At 42.6% G+C, this 19,156-nt stretch overlaps 1 protein-coding gene across 2 annotated transcripts in view; it reads left to right on the forward strand.

Moving 5' to 3' along the window:
* The window catches only part of PPM1L (protein phosphatase, Mg2+/Mn2+ dependent 1L), a gene marked incomplete at both ends in the record, with an annotated part of 97,316 nt that overhangs the window by 61,487 nt on the left and 16,673 nt on the right, over window positions 1-19,156 (forward strand). Inside the window, one exon of one of the 2 annotated variants that reach the window (XM_082003567.1) lies at window positions 13,100-13,267. In XM_082003567.1, coding sequence (XP_081859693.1) covers window positions 13,100-13,267 — 168 coding nt within the window. Of the gene's footprint in view, window positions 1-13,092; window positions 13,268-19,156 lie in introns of both variants that reach the window. The other variant, XM_082003566.1, reaches the window with a different exon arrangement.

Genomic DNA, 19,156 nt, shown 5'->3' on the forward strand with positions numbered 1-19,156 from the left:
AATAGGAACCTAAGTGAAAGCTTAATTATTGTTTCCAGCATTAGTTTGTTCTAGTAAAAGCCTTATCAGGACTGGACTTGGCTGTTGGGGACAACATCTCCAGGACGGAAGTAGGTGACGTGCCGCCTGTTGCTGCAGCGTTTTGGGTGTGCTGGGTCTCGAAGGTGGTGATGTGCAGGTTATTTATGGAAGGCAAAATAATAGTACTTTCTATGTTGACACTCTGCAGTTATTTGAAAATTCCTGTCCATTTTCTACTTGCTAAGCTTTGGAGTTTTGAAATTTACTGGAATAATGTACAGAAATATTTCATTCGGGAGCTCTGGACTCAGTATGAGAGAAGGAGCAATGGGAGCCTTGCAGGTACCGTGGTTCTTGGGGGAAAATGTGCCCAGAGCAGCAGGGTGGGAACCAGTGTGTCTGATACTGTGCTTCCCCTGCTCTTGGCACAGTCCATCAAAAAAAACCCTTACACATTCACTTTTTAGAATGAGCCATACCTGTCTTCCACCCACAGTTACGAAAGCAAAATGCAGAAGGGCAGGACTTGTGCCACGACCTAAACCCTGAGGAGTGACTTGCAGATCAGTGCCTGTGCACCCGCCTTTCTGCGCGAGAGCCCGTCAATGCAGAGCGGCTCTGCGTGAGCCATCTCGACGAATTACTTCAGCTAAAAGTAATGGTCAGGAGTGCAGCGAGCCTCGTCTCCCAGCCCTGACCAGCGTTCCTCTGAGCACGCGTCGCACCGCGCAGTCGAACAGATGGTGGGTAGCAAAGAGAACAGGAGCAATTTCTGTGCTGGGCGTCGTAGCAAATGCAAATTCTCAGCTGTCGGTAAGGTGTCTTGTGTGCTGGTCTCTTCATCCGCCACCTGATAGCAATGCCTCGCTCCATCCTGGAGACATCCCAGTAAGTACGAGTGCCCCGCGCGTGTGGTCCCCTGCTCTGCGTGACCGAGGTGGTATCGAGCTGAAGCCGTTTTAAGGAGGCGTTTGCCAAAACTGACTTTTACAACGGGAAAAGGAATTTCCTGTTCCTTAACTTCGTTCTCTAGATAAATTAAATTATTTGGGCTACGTGTTTCTTTGCAGAATAAGGATCTAAACTAGAATACAAGTTTCTGACCAGATGGTTGAATTTTGGTAAAATTCTAAGCAGGTGAAAATAGAGTCGTCCTGGTCTCCTACGTAATGAACTAATTCTTGGAGTGTTTCAGCCCAGACTGAATCTTTCTAGTTCTTGTGATGATTTCTGCTTGGCAGAAAGTGAAGTCTCTAAATCAGACAAGACCATTTAGATTAAAATATTCCACTATACTCTTTCTTTGCTTGGAGGGAGAGAACAACAGTGAAGAAAGAAGAAAACTTCTTGCTACTTAATTGAGTCTAATAGGCTATAAATACATTTTTACCTCAACGAAAGTAGCAGAATGAAAAGCTTCTGGTGAAACTGATTCTTCATAAACCATCTTGTATCCCACTGCTATTTGGAAAAGCATCTGCACAGGAACACCTGTAGAAATCCCCTGGAGTGCTTTTAAGCACTTTAATTGCTGATGAAGGCTTTCATTTCAGCATCTGCATTGATGTAAGGTTACAGTCGCAAAGTTTTAAACATTGTTTTCTTGGAGGTTACACAAAGTTGCAGTCACTTGGCAAAACTGGTTTTTTTTCACCTTCTAAGTTGAGTTTGATGAGCTCAGTAAAATAAAAAATGCAGTATTTTATTAAAAAATACTATATTAAAAAATGCTTGCTGCCTAGCTTGCAAAATAAGCAGTTCAATACTCTTGTAAAGTTAGTCATCTTTATGTCATTTCAACCATTATTTTCAGTGTTATTTCTCTTTCTCTTGCTTCTGTTTTTTTATGCCAATATAAAAAAAAAATTATCCCCTATTGCTTAGATTTGATTATAGTAATATAAGAAAATGTTTCAGTTCTTCCTGGTTGAGTGAAATTTTTCTGGCAGCTCTTCAGCAAATGCAATCCCTGCTGGTATAGCTGTATAGGCATTTATATTTAGTTATCACTTGCTACCATAAATTGTAATTTGGGACACAGATTTTTCTGCACTGTTAACTGGTAATGGACAAGTATTTTCATGCATTTTTAAACCTTTTTTAAAAGTTTCCTAATTTAATGTTCGGCTCATCTATGTTAATAATGACAACCAATTCATTCAAACATATTTTGCTTTGTTCCATTAGCTAAATCATGCCTTTTGGCAAATGGAGATACTAGTCTCGTATGCCAAATATTAATGTCCTTTAGATATGGCCATATGGACATGGTGGTCATAATTACTGCTTGTCTTTTGTGTCTGTGCTTGTGTTTTCTAGGATTTATTAAATACACCACCTTTACAGTAAGCTTCAGCTTCTTATTTGTTAAAACTAACAGGAGTGTTATAAAATAAATGCTTTGTCTGTGGCTAATTTTCAGTTTAATTTACTCACTAATCTTAATCCTTCTCTTAAAAAGGGCATGAATAATAATTGGCTTCCTAGCACAAGTAAGTTTCAGAGTGTGTCAATACATATGCAGTTTAACTGGTACTGCATTTCCTTTTATTAGAGTGATAACTCCTCTTATTCTCATTATTCTTAATATATTTACTAAACATTGTTTGGGTGCATATATGCAGTTGTCTAACCAACCAGAATAAATATGGTGGGTGAAGTAGCCATCCCAATGAATTCTCTGGAAATATTTTTAGAGAGTCACAGAAGGCTGAATTTGGAGCCCCTGATCTCTGGAGATTGTCCAGTCCAACACCAGCTGGACTGTCCAGTTGGGCTTTGACTGCCCCAAGGATGGACACTCCACAGCCTCTCCAGGCAACCTTGCCTCAGCATTTGACCACCCTCACCATGAAAAAAAGCTTTTTCTTACTGTTAAATGGAATTTCCTGTGTTTCAATTTGTGCCCATTGCCTCTTGGCCTTTCACTGGGCACCACTGAGAAGAGCCTGGTGCCATCATTTGGGTTTGTACACATGGATAAGATCCCTCTGAGCCTTCTTTTCATTGGGCTGAGCAGCCTCTCCTTGTAAAACAGATGCTTCAATCCCCTAATCATCTTCACTGGACTCACTCCAGTATGTCCCTGTCTCTGTTGTACTGGAGAGCCCAACACTCCAGATGCATGTCACCAATGCTGAGCAGAGGGGAAGGATCACCTCTCTCGACCTGCTGGCAACACTTTTCCTAATGCAGCCCATTGTTGGTCCTCTTTGCTGCTAGAGCACGTTGCTAGCTCATGGTCAGCTTGCTGTACACCAGGACCCCCAGGTCCTTCTTCAACCAGCTTTCCAGCTGGCTAGCCCCCAGTGTGTACTGGTGCGTGGGGTTGTTCCGCCCCAGGAGCAGGACTTTGCAGTTCCCTTTGCTGAACTTTACGAGGTGCCTGTTGGCCCATTTCTCCGGCATGTCCAGGTCCCTCTAAGTGGCAGCACATCCATCTGGTGCATCAAGTGCTCCTCCCAGTTTTGTATCACCTGCAAAGTTACTGAGGGTGCATTCTGTCCCATCATCCAGGTTCACTGATGGCAAGATACTTGATTTCCTTGTGAGTAGAATTCCACTTCATGGCTGTATAAATTGAAGCATTTGATTGTCTTCATCAATAATAATGTGTTAATAACAGTTAGCCAAAACTTACAAGAACATGTGTTCTGACATGCTATTTTGAATACTTCCAAATCAATAAGGTATATACTAAAAGGATTAAACTTGGATTGCATGATAGACTTCAGGATAATTATAAATAGAAATTACTAAGTGGGTGTATTCATAAGGAGAACTGTCCTGGCTCTTGTAGGGGTGTGACTTCATAATTTCATCAAAGATTGGAAGAGTGATAAATAATGACGTTCAAGTAACAATCCAGAGAAATTTGACTCATTTGTTGCATGAATGCATACAAGTAGCATTCATTTCAGTACAATCAACTGTAAGTCTTTATATCTAATATTGCACAATGAAGGTCATAAAAGAAGATTTAGGAGCTAATGAATGGTACATGAGATCTCAAGGCAATGGTGAGCCAATAAGCATAATGCAAATGGTTAATAAAAGTAAGGAAGTGGTTTTGGTATTAGCAAGTCTTCCTCCGTGGTGTGTTGCCTTGTTGCGACGATTACCCCTGAAGAACAAAGTTGGAAAATAGGAGTGTTCAAAGGAGAACCGTATGAATGCTTGAAAAGATTAGAAAGCGTGCATGATAATGTGACATGTAATAATGTGCCATTCAATGCGCTCCATCTATTGAGTTTATCAATGAGAAGATAATGGGGTGATTTGATCAATTTGCATGTATTTACATGAGAAAGAGGAATGTAGGTGAGCAGACATTTGATTCAGTGGCTGAAAGTCATATATAATAGCAGATTCAGACTGGAAGTAATGTGAACATTTTCTGTGGTATGTGAATTTATCCTCTAACAGTAAGGATAATTAACTTCCAAGGGCTATGGAAGATTCTTCGTCTCTAAAACAGTCACATATTTTTCAAAATGACTTATTCATTCAAACAATGAGACAGGGAAGTCCTGTGGTCCTGATTCAAGATGGAAGACAAGATAATCATAATGCTCCCCCTTGCCTTGATAAAATGAATCTTTTAATTTGATATCCAGATTCCAGAGGACTCCCTGTAGCTCTGCCAATTGCAGTGAAATCTCGGACAAATCAATCTGTGCTTTGTTTCTTTCTTCATCTGTAGAATGAGTGACTGCTTGGCTATATCACATGGAGCACGTTTTTGTTAATTTTAATTAATTAATCAAAATTAATTATTAAAAAACCTACTTGTGCAAGTATTTCACTAACAACTCCCTCATTGGAAGATGGAAAATAATTGTTTTGCATTTATTCTCGCCTCTTCTGATCCTTGTCCTACACTAAGGAGTACCATGCCAACACTCGCGTGTATGCTCACTGCAATGTCAGACATTTCTATCTGACTAATATTGGGGGGAGTGGGAGGGAGAACAGAACATGTAATTTTTCCATTACGAATTTTGTTGACTTACTTGCTTCTCATTCTAGGACATTTAAATAAGTCTATTTAGGACGTGAGTGGCAAGTGCTGTCTTAGGGAAGAAACTAAAATGCATAGTTTAAAGCCATAAATCATCATCATTTTTTATTTTTAACAGATCTGTTTGGTGATACGGTTATTTGGATTGCTTGTAGCCATAAATCCACATATAGCCTGTGTCAAAGACGATCAAGCTCTCCGTGCTCAAAGCATAAAGTCAGAGCAAAGATCCACAACAGATGGCCTTTTCTTTCCATTTCATGGACACCAGTTCTCACTGGGCAATTCATTATTTTCTGCAGTCGAAGCAGCTGTGGATTACTGTAATTACGGATTTAATATATCTCTGACAATCCAGTGTGAATACTAATTTGAACTTTATACTTCTCCTTGGAATCAGGTTAATTTTCTCATGATTATATAGCTTCTGATTAACTAAAGATGTTTGTGAGGCTAATATTTTTCCTACTATGGAAATAAATTGTGCATGGATCACGAAATAATAGTGGTGGTTTTGGTGTTGAGTCTTGTTGAAAGTCCTAGGAGAGAATTTCTGAGTTCCTCAAACATTTGCAGATATTATGCTTTTGCTAATAACTTCGTTTTGAATTGTGAGATTGGCTTTCCTAGAATACATATTGATCAATAGTAAATTATTTACTTGAATATTTATGCTGGAGGAAAAAAGACACTTTTTAATAGAAATAATAGGCTAAGTGTACCAGAAGTTTGTATTACAGGAAAACTCTACTAACGGCTTTCTGTTGGCATGTTTGTTCTTTAAATAGTTCCTCGCTTTAGAGGGCAAAATGTTCATCTTGGTGCCTTTTGTAGATCTTGTATAATCCTCTTGAGAGTGGAGTGTGTTTTGCTATCATATGTTTTCCTTTTGAATAACTATTCATAGCTTCATGTCCTTATTCCAAGAGGTTTGCCTCAGCAAAATCCCACTGACTCTGGAGTTATTCGTGGTTCACGCTGATGAAGGAGAGGCACCTGATCCTAAATACCGAGTGTGAGATGTGAGAGTCAGGGCTGATGGATGTGTATTTCTCTGAAATCAGTTGAAGTGGCACATGTGGGCCTGGAGGCAGGATTTTTGTATCTACTTCAATCAACACCAGCCTTTCCTGCACTGCAGTGTGAACAGCTTGAGAAGGTGGTTTGTCTGTAGTAAGTTTAGCTCTCAGGGAGGCAAGAACCCAAAGAATATTCTTTAACCATTTCCTTCCTATAGTAAGCACCAGACAGAGCATCAGGACACCAAGAAACAACTCTTGAATCGACAATAAGATGGGAATCGACAATAAGATGCTCAGTCCCTGTGCCGCACCGCGTTTGAAAACAGCGTGGCGGGGCAGGGGGAATGTGCTCATAAAGTTGTCCTGGTTTGCCCCTGGAAGCAGGGACGTCTCTACCAGAATGAAGTGGGTCGGGGGGAGATTGACTTTCCTGTCTCTTACTTAATCTGAGATGTGACTTCTTTAACCTAGCAATCTGATTTTATATGTATCTATGTGTAAATATATATATATTTGTACTGCACTTTTTTGAAATAAACAAGAAAGCCGTATAGCGTTGCTACAAAAAAAATCACTAACGGACTCTCTGGAATACATCTCTTGTCCACAACCTTATTATGCCATAGTTTTTACCATCCTGTTGGGAGATATCTAGTAAGTTAGAATAATGAATTGTGTGGGTGAGGGTCTTTTGTTGGTTTTTTTAAAGATGTGAGTCCAGAAACCTGTATATAAAAGTATTTTTGCTAAGGAGTGCTAGCCTGCAATGTGGAATGTGAAATTCCGCATGGGATCATTATGTATTTCAAATAGCACCTCTAGTTGAAATCTTTTCTGTGAGTGTTGAAGCAGCTGAGCTGCAAATGAAGGTGGGATGGTGGCAGCGACAGGCTTCCACACCCCGCGTCCGCTCCCCAGGAGCACCAAACACACGTGTTGTGTCCGAGGGGACTCTGGAGATGCGTCTTAATCCTGGAAGATTCTCTGAAATGCTTCATCTGCATGGGATTCGGCATCCTCATTTACAGGGAAGGCTATTTCTCTAGGATCCCCTAAGGCTTAAGAGAGTAGCGTGAAGGATTTGTCTGCGCCGGTGATGTGCTCAGTGGTACTAAGAGTTTTAATCACGGGCACGTTTGCTGGAATGAGCCGGGAGCATTGGCTCCCCAGACTGCAGCTGGTGGGAGCGGAATTAGCAGGTGTCCTTGCACCCTGAGAGAGCCACTTTGCTGTCTGCGCCTTACAAATCTTCGCGCTTTTGTGTGCGTAGAAATCATTTGATCTTTTGTCCCATTTTTTAGGCATCGAAGTTAAATTGACTAGTCTGTAATTTTGTTTCTCTCCCTTTATACTATTTTAAAAGTAGGGCCGACATTTGGCCTTTCCAAATAGCGTCTCGCCATCCTCTGTGAATTTTCAAAGACAGAGGTCATTAAAGAGATTGTTTCAGCCCGTTACCTATGTATACCTGAATGAATTTCATCAGGCCCGGCCAGCTGGAAAATATCTAATCTTTATAAGCACTTTCCAACATGTTCTTTCCCTATTTTCTCTGAAGATTTTGGTTATTTGCCTCTGATATTAGCCACCGGTTGAATGCAGCAAGGTAAAGATAGTACTGTAGCAAAAAAAGACATTAAATACATCAGCTCTGATGGCATCATTTGTCAATAGCTTTTCTACTCTGCTGAGCAGTAGAGCAACATTTTGCCTGTTTTCTTTCTTACTACAAATGGACTTGTAGAACCTTTTCTTGCTACCTTTGCTAACTCTAACTCACTTTTTACTTTAGTCTCCATTTGTTTCTCAGTGTTATTCTTCTGTATGCACATGGTGTTCTGTATATGTGACGTTCTTGAGTTTGAGATCACTGAGCAGCTTATGACTTAGCCAGGTTAACGTTCCTAGGTTACTGCATTAGGATATTTTTCACTTGCATCATTTCTCTAAGGAAATGTTTGCTCCTCATAGCTTCTTTTCTCCTTTGACTTGCAGCTGCTGGTCTTTTTGTACTGTCGAGCCTCAGACAACTTAAAGTGTCCTTCCTTTAAAGTCCTTTGTCTTTATTATGTTGTTTTTCCATTTTCCTCCTGAAGAACCATGAACTTGTTGTTTAATCGTTACCCTCACGCAAGTTGTCTTTTGCCTTCCATATCCTCGGGGACTTGCGGTGCTGGAACATCCTACAGCCAATCCACTCTAAAGATGCTGGACAAATATATTTCCTATAACATATCTGAGTAGTTGTAGTACTTCATGACATCTTGTGCTTTGGTTGATTTTTCCAGTTTCTGCCTAAAACACCCCAACCTGTCTACTTACTTTGTTGTTCGGTGTTTGGTGGACCCCCACTACGGTAGTGCCCTGTGCTTCTCTTCGTTACGTGATGACTTGCAGCAGGTCTGTCTCCCTTTTCCAGATTGGACCTAGAAGAACAGCTACTCTCTTGATGTGCAAGGCATTTCTTTATTTCCATAGCCTCCTTTCTCGATAAGTTATATCATCTGTATTAACAATCTAGTCGTGTGAATTATTTATCGAGCTTCTCTTATCGCCCGATTATATTGTAGTTTTGATACTGTACTAATTTCCTTTCAGGTCCTTTTGTGTGTTCTCCACTATTCTTACAGAGATAGTAAGAATAGATACGGACAGGGTCCACAGATCAATCCCACTTTACTCTTCATTCTGTTTACTTCCCATGAGATTATCATGGCCAACACTGTCTTCCACAGCGTTTACACCCATGTTCATTTGTTGTACCGACCTCAGGCTTTTATTTGTCAAACTCACTTGATCCTCCTTTAAAAACTCTTTCCCTGAGGTAAACCAGGAGGTGAACACAGTTGAAATTCCTCTTTTTCATAAGTTGAACTCTATTCTTGCCCAGCAGTTCATGGTGTATCATCTCTGAAGAAACTTGTTGTAGTGACCTACGTGTCTTTGAAGAGGAAAGAAACGTGGATGAAGAGAGGTAGCAAGATGCCATAGAGGAATCGTGATTTTTTTTTAAATCCTTCAGAGGTGTATGAGCTACACTAGCAATACCACCCTCTAAAACAGGTCCTATATTATCCCATGGTCTCTGGATGTTTGCAGTATCTGGGCAGGCAGAATGAATTGTCTCAAGAATGTTGAGATCATAGATTTGTGGTTTCTCTCCACTCCAATGATGGGAGTCTGTGTGGAGTGCGAGTCTGAGGCAATAAAGTCTCCATCTTCCATTTTTAAAATTGGAAATCTGTGTTTATAAATAACGGCTGTTCCAGCTAATTAGTTCCTTCAGTTGCTTGATGTGCCACTGTGCTGATCTTGCCATAGCCCTTGTTTGAGGTGCTCGTTTTTCACAAGGTCATGGAGCTGCTTAACTCTTGCCATCTTAATTAATGCATTTTGTCATAGAGTACTCGGGTCACTTGCACATTTACACGCGTGCCCATGGAAGCGTATCTTCTCTGTGTGCAAGCATTTGTATGGAGAGCTGCGTAATTCGGGAGCCGGCCCCGGTGCTCCGCATCCTGCTCCTCGTACCCAACCCCACCGCGAGGCCAACAGCAAGCAGATTCCCAGAGCATTGCCACTTGGAGAGGGTTTTCCACTGACGGGTATTTATCAGCCGGTAACACAATTTAGGATGAGCAGGGACGCAACTATCCCTTACGGGTGTGGTGGTTTTCCACACACCAAATACTATCCTGCGTGTTGAAAGCCAATATACCTCTGTAAGGAGACGTCTTTGTCAAGCTGCCGCTTGACTTTTGAAATAGCTTCGTAAAGAAGCCTTTAATTAACCATTTTGGACCTTTACTTCCCCACATAAAAGGGAGTTCCCAGAAGGATACATTTCAGAAAAGCAGAGCAAATTTTAGCAGGCAGTTAGCATAATTTATAAAAAGAAGATTTACTTTAGATATGTGTTTCTCATCAATTAAAAGATGTGGGCAAATTTGGTAGTTACACAGAGGGATGCTGGCTGCATTTGAGGTCCAGGTAACCACGCAGTTGAGGGATTTCAGCATTTCCTGATGTGATTTTTATGTAAGGGGGGTGTGTAGTGAATAAAGAAAAATGTGATTTTTTGTGAATGAGCTCTGCAAGTGTATTTCATTGTATGTAGATATTTTAAAATTTATTCTATATATATGAAATATTATTTTTTCATGGTAGGATAAAATACCCTGAAGTCAATTAAGGTATTAAAGTCAATCCTTTAATTTGGAGTGCTTCAAACTGAAAACAGATTCACAGGCGATGCTGCAGTTTGAATTTCGTAAAAGAAATGGGTATGTTCCTGCCAGAAAATAGGAGCTTGTTGTGACCGTGACAGGTAACAGTTCAGCAACGTGTATTTCTGTTCCGCTGGTGTTTGGAAGCGGTGATCTGCGGGAGGGTGCCTGCGTGAGCAGGACCACCCTTTCTTTGCGTTTCTCACCGCTGCGGTGCCTGCGGCTCCACGTTGCTTTCTGGTCAGGGTGGTGATGAGGAAGGCTGACCAGCACGTTGTACAATTAGTTGTACCTATAACTAATGGCTGAGGTCAGGTGTCTTCCAGGAGCAGCTACGTTTGTAATTCCTTCCTGCAGGAGTAAGGGGGACTGTACAGAGGAAAAGAGGATAAAGCTATTTTGAAGCCTCAGGGTAGTGAAATGGGATTTTTCCCCCAAGTTCTGCCTGTGACACGGACACGTCTATTAATGAAAGCAGATTCCATATGAGCGGGGGGACCCCCGCGCCGGCTGGAGGAGGAGCGGCCAAGCTGCCGGGTTGCTGGCCAGCGTGGTGGGAGGCTCTGCCGGCGGGATGCCCGCGAGCGGCATCCCAGCAAACGGGTCCCTGCACTGCGGTCTGCACCGAAATCCGTAAGGGGTGCAGGGGGAGTTCAACTCAGAAGTTGAATACTGCGGTCTGTGCAGTGAGAACCGAGGTAGGATGGAAGAGCGTGGAAATGGTGGAAGTCTTCAAAATTTTTTTTCTCCTTTTTTTTTCACCCAGTACCCTCTTGGTTCCTTTAATACCAAGCATGTGCATAAACACATGCACTCACACCCTCACACTTTTTCATTTTAATATTCCAGGTACTGGAAGTGACTTTTTAAAACCAAGATAAAATTACTTTTGTGGTGCATAGAACGTAGTAGTGTCTCATGACTGCAGTGCAGCTAGGGATGCGATTACTCAGATGCGGCTGATCACTTTCTCGCTAGAAAAGGAGAGGAGTTTGCATTGCTTCCGTCATTGCTTTACGGTTTAAATCTTTAATGACATCTAGACGTAACGTGAAGGGCTGGGGATTAAGCGAAAGTGTTGGGTTTTGCTCCTCACCAAGGGGAAAAACAGCCCGCCGTGAGGTCACGCTTGCGGCGGGTGCAATCCTCGGCCGCGGTGCCCGCGGGGAACGTGACGACTGGCGGCACGCGGCTCACAGCAGCTCTCCGTCACACCGACCACGGCCGGGGGTCCTGACAGTCTTCCCCTCTGCTCGTACCCATCAGCCTCTTGACTTTTACTTGGGCTGCAAGATCTTTGGGACAGGGTGGGTATTTTTCTTTATGTGTTTACAGCCAGCGGTCTACAAACATTCTGTCAGCCAGCACAAGACCTATTTCAGAAAATTAATATGTATAAATTCTTATTTTGTTGCCTGCTCTTTAGAATTGCTGTGCCAGGGAGAGCACAAAAATACACACCCCCCCACGCAGAGTAAAACCTCTTCTCAAAGGAAACATTAAACACAAACGCCTGAACTTGGACTAAAATAATTAGTATACAGTGTATCTTTCAGCCTTCCCGTGGAAGAAAACCGCTATTAAAATGTAACATTAAATATGCTGTACTGGTGTGGAGAGTTCCTTTGGTTTTCCTAGAACAATTTCATTCGTCTCACATGGCTTAGCTTGCAGAAAAATTGAACGCAACTTCAGTGGTATTTTAAGGTTGCAATTTAATAGGCAATTGACTTTGGAAAACTAAATATAAACCCAGGAAGAGCCTGTTGCTGAGTAGAAGTAACTTCTGGTCGGTTCCAGGCCTGAAATAGTATAACCTTGTTGTCATGTATTTTTCTCGTTTGTCTTGAGGTTGGCGGGAGAGCTGGAGCACTGGGCAGCAGCCTTTGCTACATCTTCTTCTTCCAGCTGCGTCCATGTCAGAGATGGAAAGCCAAACACCCGCCAAACCCGCGCCGGAAAGAGGGACACGCTCTTCCCTCTTACAGTGGGGAAGGAGACCCAGGAGAGGGTCACTGATGCTTAAAAACCAGAAAGCTGGTTTGTGTGTGGATCCCACCAAGGTGTCTGTGCCCAAGCCCCCCGAGGGCTGTTCAGGGGGGGGATCCCGGGGGACCGACTCCCCTCCAGAGGCAGATGCTCTTACAGTTACTACCATGTACGTTTTTGCACAAGGCTCCGTAACGTCGGTACAACCATGCCACCTTGTGTTAATCTCTGTTTCTTTATGGCCTTGAGCAGTCAGAGAAAAAAATTTAAAAGAATTTTCCGTGTGTCGATGCGTGCGTATATGCCATTTTTTAACGCTGTTAAAGATTCACTTCCGTCTCCCTGCCCACGCCTGGTTGTGTATCGATAGCAGGTGAAGTGACTCCACCCTGTCACTTCGTACTTTAAAATCTAGAATAAAGATGTATTTCGTAGTTATCATTTCAAAATATGTCAACGATGAAGAAGTCGAGCTGTTGTGGTCTGTGTCTAGTCCAGCACGGGTAACTCTTTCTGGACTGACATAAACTCCCTGCTGAAGAGTGGGTTATCCCTCAACTAAGGGGAGTTTGGTCTGTTATATCCCTGACTCCCTGGAAGTTTTGGACAGGCGGGGGTCATTTTGGCAGAGAAGTGACCTGTGGATTTTGCACCATGGAGTTCGTAGCATTAAGAGTGTTTTATTGTGAGGAGTTACATTTGAGAATGCTTTAAATTAAAAAAAAAACCCCCCACACAAAACCAAACTATGGATATGCATAAAGCTTTTCGAAAGAAAATGTATTAATTAAACTTTTGCCTCTTTTCTACATAGTCGGCAGCAGAATATGTGAAGTCCCGCCTGCCTGAAGTCCTAAAACAACATCTTCAGGACTATGAAAAGGACAAGGAGAACAGTGTGCTGTCTTACCAAACCATTCTGGAGCAGCAGATTTTATCAATTGATCGAGAAATGCTGGAAAAATTGACTGTATCCTACGATGAAGCAGGTATATTCGTGTTTCTTTGTAAATTACATTTTACTGGAAAAAAATTGCTCATTTTCAGTCTTTCTCCCGAATACTAGTTCCTGTGCTGGCAAACTGAACTTTGTCTTCAAAGGCATGAGGTGACTCAGTGAAGCATTTCTTCCTCCTAAAATCAAGTTGAGATAGAAAATTTTCCACTTCAGTGACTGAATGCTAACTAGCTGAAAGGACAAGTTATTTTTCTAACAGCACTTTGTCCTTCGTAATGCACTGATGTTGATTGATCTAGCCGTGCCTCTTTATTGTCTCTGCAAGTGGTGCGACCTGGTTTCTGCTCATTTCTCCTTCACTGCTAACTGATTTTGGGGGCTCACTTCGCTGAGAGTGGACTGGGTAGTCACAGGATCTGATTTTTGAATGTGACATAATGCATGTGGAGAGCCAAAACCAGATCATTTGTAGAGCGTTGGAGGCATTTTAACAATGCAGTTACGGGGGGTTTCAGTTTTGATATTTACATCGTAATAATTTGGAGGTTTTCTTGGTTATAGCTAGTATTTTTTACTAGCATTCTGTTTTAAAGTAGTTAGAAATGTCTCCCAGATTTTGGATCCGTCACAGAGTGGTGTGAACTCTCACTGACTGAGAACGCGCATTCATGTCCTGATGCATGGTGTTCTTTACAGTTACAGAGCAAAAAAGAGAAGCTGTTGATGTTTTTTGCTGATCTTCCAAAATAGCCACCAATATCTGCTATAAGCCTACTCCCCTCAATCTTACTAAGCTTCTTGGTGTTTAAATAAATTGAAGTTAACTATGCTGCCTCGTAAAGAAAGGATCATTATTTTACTGCTGAATTGGTATTCATGGCGGCGAGCGGACTGGCGGTCTGCGCGGACGAGCCACGTGTTCTCCAGCCCCGGTGTGTGCACACCCAGCGCATCGTGCTCCCCCGAGGAGCAGCGGTGAGGACGCTGCTCTCCCTTTCCCCAGTTCCCTTAACCGCTCGTGGCTGGGAGCTGCAAGACAGCATCTCCTTTCACCCGCAGCCCTACCAACCAGCCTCGGGCAGCCTTGGAGTACAAAAAGAGAGCTTGTGCTTGGTATGTCCCCACTGCTGGGTTTTTCTTAATCCCTGGTGGCACTTGCTTGTTCTGTTATTCCCTGGCCGTACCTGCTACTGTGGTGTCCTTGGGGAACCGTGCTGAGCTCAGCTCACAGTTTTCCTTCCAGTTGTTACAGGCAGAAGCCTCAAAGTCATAACTGGGTTTTTCATCCTGTTTAGGTCACGTTGCCAGACACCAGCCCGAGTGGATCACTCTTTTGTTTGGTTAGGTGGCACCCTGCTAAAATTACCGTCATCTGAGTTTCTCGTCACTAGTCCAGCTCTGAAAAACCAAGCACTAACAAGCTGGTGTTATTTTGTTCTGTTGCTTTGTACTCACGCTGCGGTGCCCTGAAGTACTTAAAATGCTCAAACTACTTACCAACTTTGTTCAGACTCCCACTCAGACTCCCACTCACTAGCAATACGATTCTCTTAAGCTACTTTTTGATTTTGAAGGCACTCGAGCAACTTAAAATGCCATTTGCAGTCTGCGCGTTCCGGGTACTTACAGGGCTGTGAGCTTTAGTAACTTCCAGTAATTACAGTGCTCTGTTACTTTATCAATTATATTCACGCACTCACCCAATAAATAAGCCTGATTCTCTTAAACTGCTTTGATCTCGAATGCTCTTGAGCCCCTTACGGTGCCATTTGTAGACTATATGTCATGTACTTGAGGAGCTCGGAGTCATATGAGTTCGTGAAGGACAGCAAAGTTAAAATGAGGGTGCAGGATATGTGTTTAACCACATATGACCTGTTTTTAATGATGCATAAAAAATATGCTGTGAAAGTTGTTTGTTTCTGTTGCTTCTCTTTATCTTTTTTAACGCAGAATTTACCAGTCCAATGAATCATGTAAATCTTTTTCCCTAGTTTGGTCACTTCATCTCTCCAGTCATTTTGATTGATAGAAGTTTGTTAGGAAGGGAAAAATGTAGTGAAAGGAATTAAGGACTCCTGTCAGAAGAAAAAGCAAGCATTTTCCTTTACTGAAAACTATGTGTTTGTACAGAGAAAATAAAGATTAAAACTGCTTGAAACACACATTTTGGGATTTATATCATACAATAAAACAATCGTAGAAATGAGAAGCTACATAAATAACTAGTTTACAGAAGTGCCAGCATATACATAGATTCAGAATGGAGAGAGAGCACAACTCACTGTAAATAAAAAGCCAGAATTTCAGCTTCCCAATCAGGCAGAGACACCTCTAGAGATTAAAACACAGAGAGGGAGCCCGCTCGTCATTCTAATCATGTCACTTGTTTACTACAAAAGCAGAAATGCTGCTACCTGCTCTTGAAGTAAGATCTGATTGTGAGCAAAGCACAGAAAATGGGCAGATAAATATAATTGCAGCAGCTGTTTGTGATCCCGAGCGCTCCAGCTCTTCAGCGCTCGAGCAGCTATGTTGGTGACATTTTTCTTTTATTAGTGTTTTTCCATACCAAAGTCAATTTAATGAGAAGATCAAGCTGCTGGTGGTACATACAAAATGAAGAAAGCAATCTTTAAAAATCAAAATCGTGAAAATAAAAGTGATTGTGATGCAAGGGGAAAATACAACTTTGTCTGGCATGGGGCTACGTGAGACATCAGCAAAGCCCATCCCAGAGAGCACTGTCGAGGGATTAATTTCTGTGATCCTGAGCAGTTGTGAGTTCTGCTACGTGTCAGCCAGGGAGACTAGAAAGTTAAATGTTTAAGACCTTTTCCATGCAGGAAACCTTTCCCATCCCTCTTGGCAGGGCCATTTTCCGAGGATTCGCAGAGGGCTCACCCACAGCTGACCTCCTTCGCCTCAGGGATGTCTCCCAAAGCGGGTGGAATCCAGCTGCATCCATTTGCCAGAATAAAGCAGAACTGCACTAAAATGGCTTGGGCTTCTGGTCCAGTTTTGCATGTTAATTTGGCCTTTCTAACAGCATGCAATATTCATAACCTGCAGCTTCGATGGGCTCGACATCCTAATGCCTCTTTTTGTAAATCTTTCCCTTTAGGAAATCAGTGTATCGAGCTACCAAATCAAATCAGTTCATCTAAAAATATTCAAATGTTGACAAGATTTTTAGTGAAGTTTGACTAAGGAATCTTTATAAAATGAAAGCGGGCCAAAAGTGACAGATGGGTAGAAATCCTCTCATAGTCTTCAAATCCCTTAGTTTAAAAAGTGGCATTCTTGACTAGCAAGGCTGGGTCAATTTTGTGCAAGAGTGTTTTTTCCTGCTGAAGCTGGGATGTTAATCCTATTCCTTCAATTTATAGCATCTCGAAACATCTGGGGTGGTCAGGGTCTACTCCGTACAAATACAAGTTTAGGATAATTAAAGGCTCTTTGGCATTTAACTCTGGTGTGCCAGGTAGCTAAAGCCTGCTCGGAGATTCTGGTGCTGGTTTTGTACTGTAGTCAATAGGTTTTTCTTGAATGGATGGCCCCTCTCCCCCAGAGTCCTGTAGAAATTGAGTTTCATTATTGTGCGACAAAAAAGGTGAATTTCATTTTTCTCTGCCATGAAGCAGTCATGAAAGATACTGATATTTAGGCACTGCATCCAGAGCCAGATGTCAGCCCCAAACACGTTTTCTTAGCTAATATTTCAATTAGCTCCACGTTTCCTGGAGCCCCCCTGCAAGGAAAGCGGGTGGCTGCTCCTTCACGCGTCCTCCGGGGAGGACCTACAGCTCGTGCCTGGCCGGACCCTGCGCGCCTCTCCCTACGGGTGCCGCTTGCGTTAGATTTCGATTGAAAACTTCTAGATACAGTTGATGGGCACCATTGCTTGAGAGGCTCACTCTCAGTACCATAGTGTTTCTTAAAATGAGCTTTTGTGCTAGCGGTCCGTGTCCCAAATTGCCCGAATACTCTGATTTTAGCAACGAAATTTATTTTTGGCTGAGATCGAATGCGGCCATTAGCGCTACAACACATTGCACTTTGTCTCTGGATGAGATGGGGGTTTGTACCCCGCATTCCCCCACTATGCTCAGGTGCTGCGCTCTCCTCGGGAATCACACGGTCCTTCAAAGCAGGCGATGCGTCGTCCTCCACTCCTCACTCCCGGCGCGATTTAGTGTATAATGAACGGATAAGGAATTAGATCGACTCCTCATGTTCAGCCTGTATTTTTGTGCTTCGCGGAAAGGCTGGGTTTGGTTTCTCTAGCAGCTGCAGCTGTGAAAATGGGCTCCGAGCATAAATCCAAGGCTCAGACCTTCATTCCGACTTCAGGACTGCAACCTGGCGTAGATCCAGTCCCGTGAGCATTTGCCGTTGCTGGCAAAAGTACAGAAAAGCAAAAACATCTGAGATTAAACTTCAGCCCAAGAGGTTGGCAAATCCGTCTGCTTCACACAAACGTCCGTGCTAGTGCGGTCGCCCTGGGAAAAGGTTAACTTTAATCATCGAGGGGCAGATGATGCCCCTTTTTCAATTGCAGTGCTCCCTTTCTGGCAGCGCAGGCAGGTGTTTTCCGTCAGAGAAAGTGACTACAAGGAGAAAATGAGAAAATTAAAGCAGTAAAATTGCACCAGAAATATATCCTATAATTTGGGATAATAAATATTCTGCTGGGGAAAAACCCTTTTTCCCACTGCAAAGAACTTTACCAGGTAAAGTCATCATTATGCTACATCGCAGTGAAGATAAAAGCAAGTTACCTTTGCTGGGATGTTTATCCCAAGGTGGCCCGTGCTCAGCAGTAACCCACTGAAAATGCAGAAAGAAATCTACTGAGTTTGTTGCATCCTTCTTGAAAACAAACAAAAAAAAAAGTATTGTCTTATAATGTACACTCATGCTTGCACCATGCTTTTGGTATGTGTTTTACTGGCCCTTTTCACAGAGAGCTTGGTCTTCAGGGAAATAGGGGAACACACTTTCAATAGTGGTGACTTGTCTGGTGTTTAAATCCTTGTCCTGACAAGGAATTTCAGAAATATTTCTCTCTGAGTCTTGGCTACAGCCGTTACCAGTAAGGCAGAGTATAGGCTTGCTCTGCTGGCAGCACTGGGAAGAGCCAACATCTGCAGTCTAATCATTATATGGTGATAATGGTCCTGCAGGAACATGTAATACTGCCAAAAATGAAATGGCCTGAGCCTAAAAAATGGCTGAAAAGCTTTATGTAAGTTTTTAGGAGGGATTTAAAGGGCAGGAAGGAAAGTCATACACTAAACATGATAAAAACAACAGTTGCAAAGGCAATGGGTGGCACAGAATATGCAAGAACAAAACCAGGAGAGCCATAAAGAAGCTGCGAGGAAGAGAAAAGCCAGAAACAACGTATTTTTCTGAAGAAAAAGCATGTACAAGCAAAGGATGGTTATAGTAGGTGATGTGTTTCTATAATCTCAAGAGCCGTTACCGGGTCGGGTTTCTGCGTGCTGCGGTGAGCACCCCTTGACAGGGGCGTAGCAATCCAGTACATTTATTTTCTGATGCGTTGCAAATGCGTCGACACAGCAGATGTGTAACTAACAGCGCTCGGATGTGTTGCGCAGCGTTTATTGCTGTGCCAGAGGCTTCCTTGTGACAAGGAGAAAAGCGGAGTGCCCTCCAGGCCCCCACGGGTGGCTGCTTTCCCTCCAGCTCAGGTTCAGTTTTTCAACTATTTTTAGGTATTTGATCTCATGAACATGATCTGAAACAATTCCCTGCTCTGGGTCTTTGGTCGCTGCAGTGAGAACTCAATGTTGTGCCTTTTCCAAATAATACGGTAGAAGTTTTGCTCTTTCTAGACAGTTGATTACTGCTGAATTTATTTAATCTCTGCCTTACTCTCCACGCTTTCTTTGGC

Source organism: Phaethon aethereus (genome assembly GCF_964289735.1).
Source record: "Phaethon aethereus genome assembly, chromosome: 9".
Classification (NCBI taxonomy): domain Eukaryota; kingdom Metazoa; phylum Chordata; class Aves; order Phaethontiformes; family Phaethontidae; genus Phaethon; species Phaethon aethereus.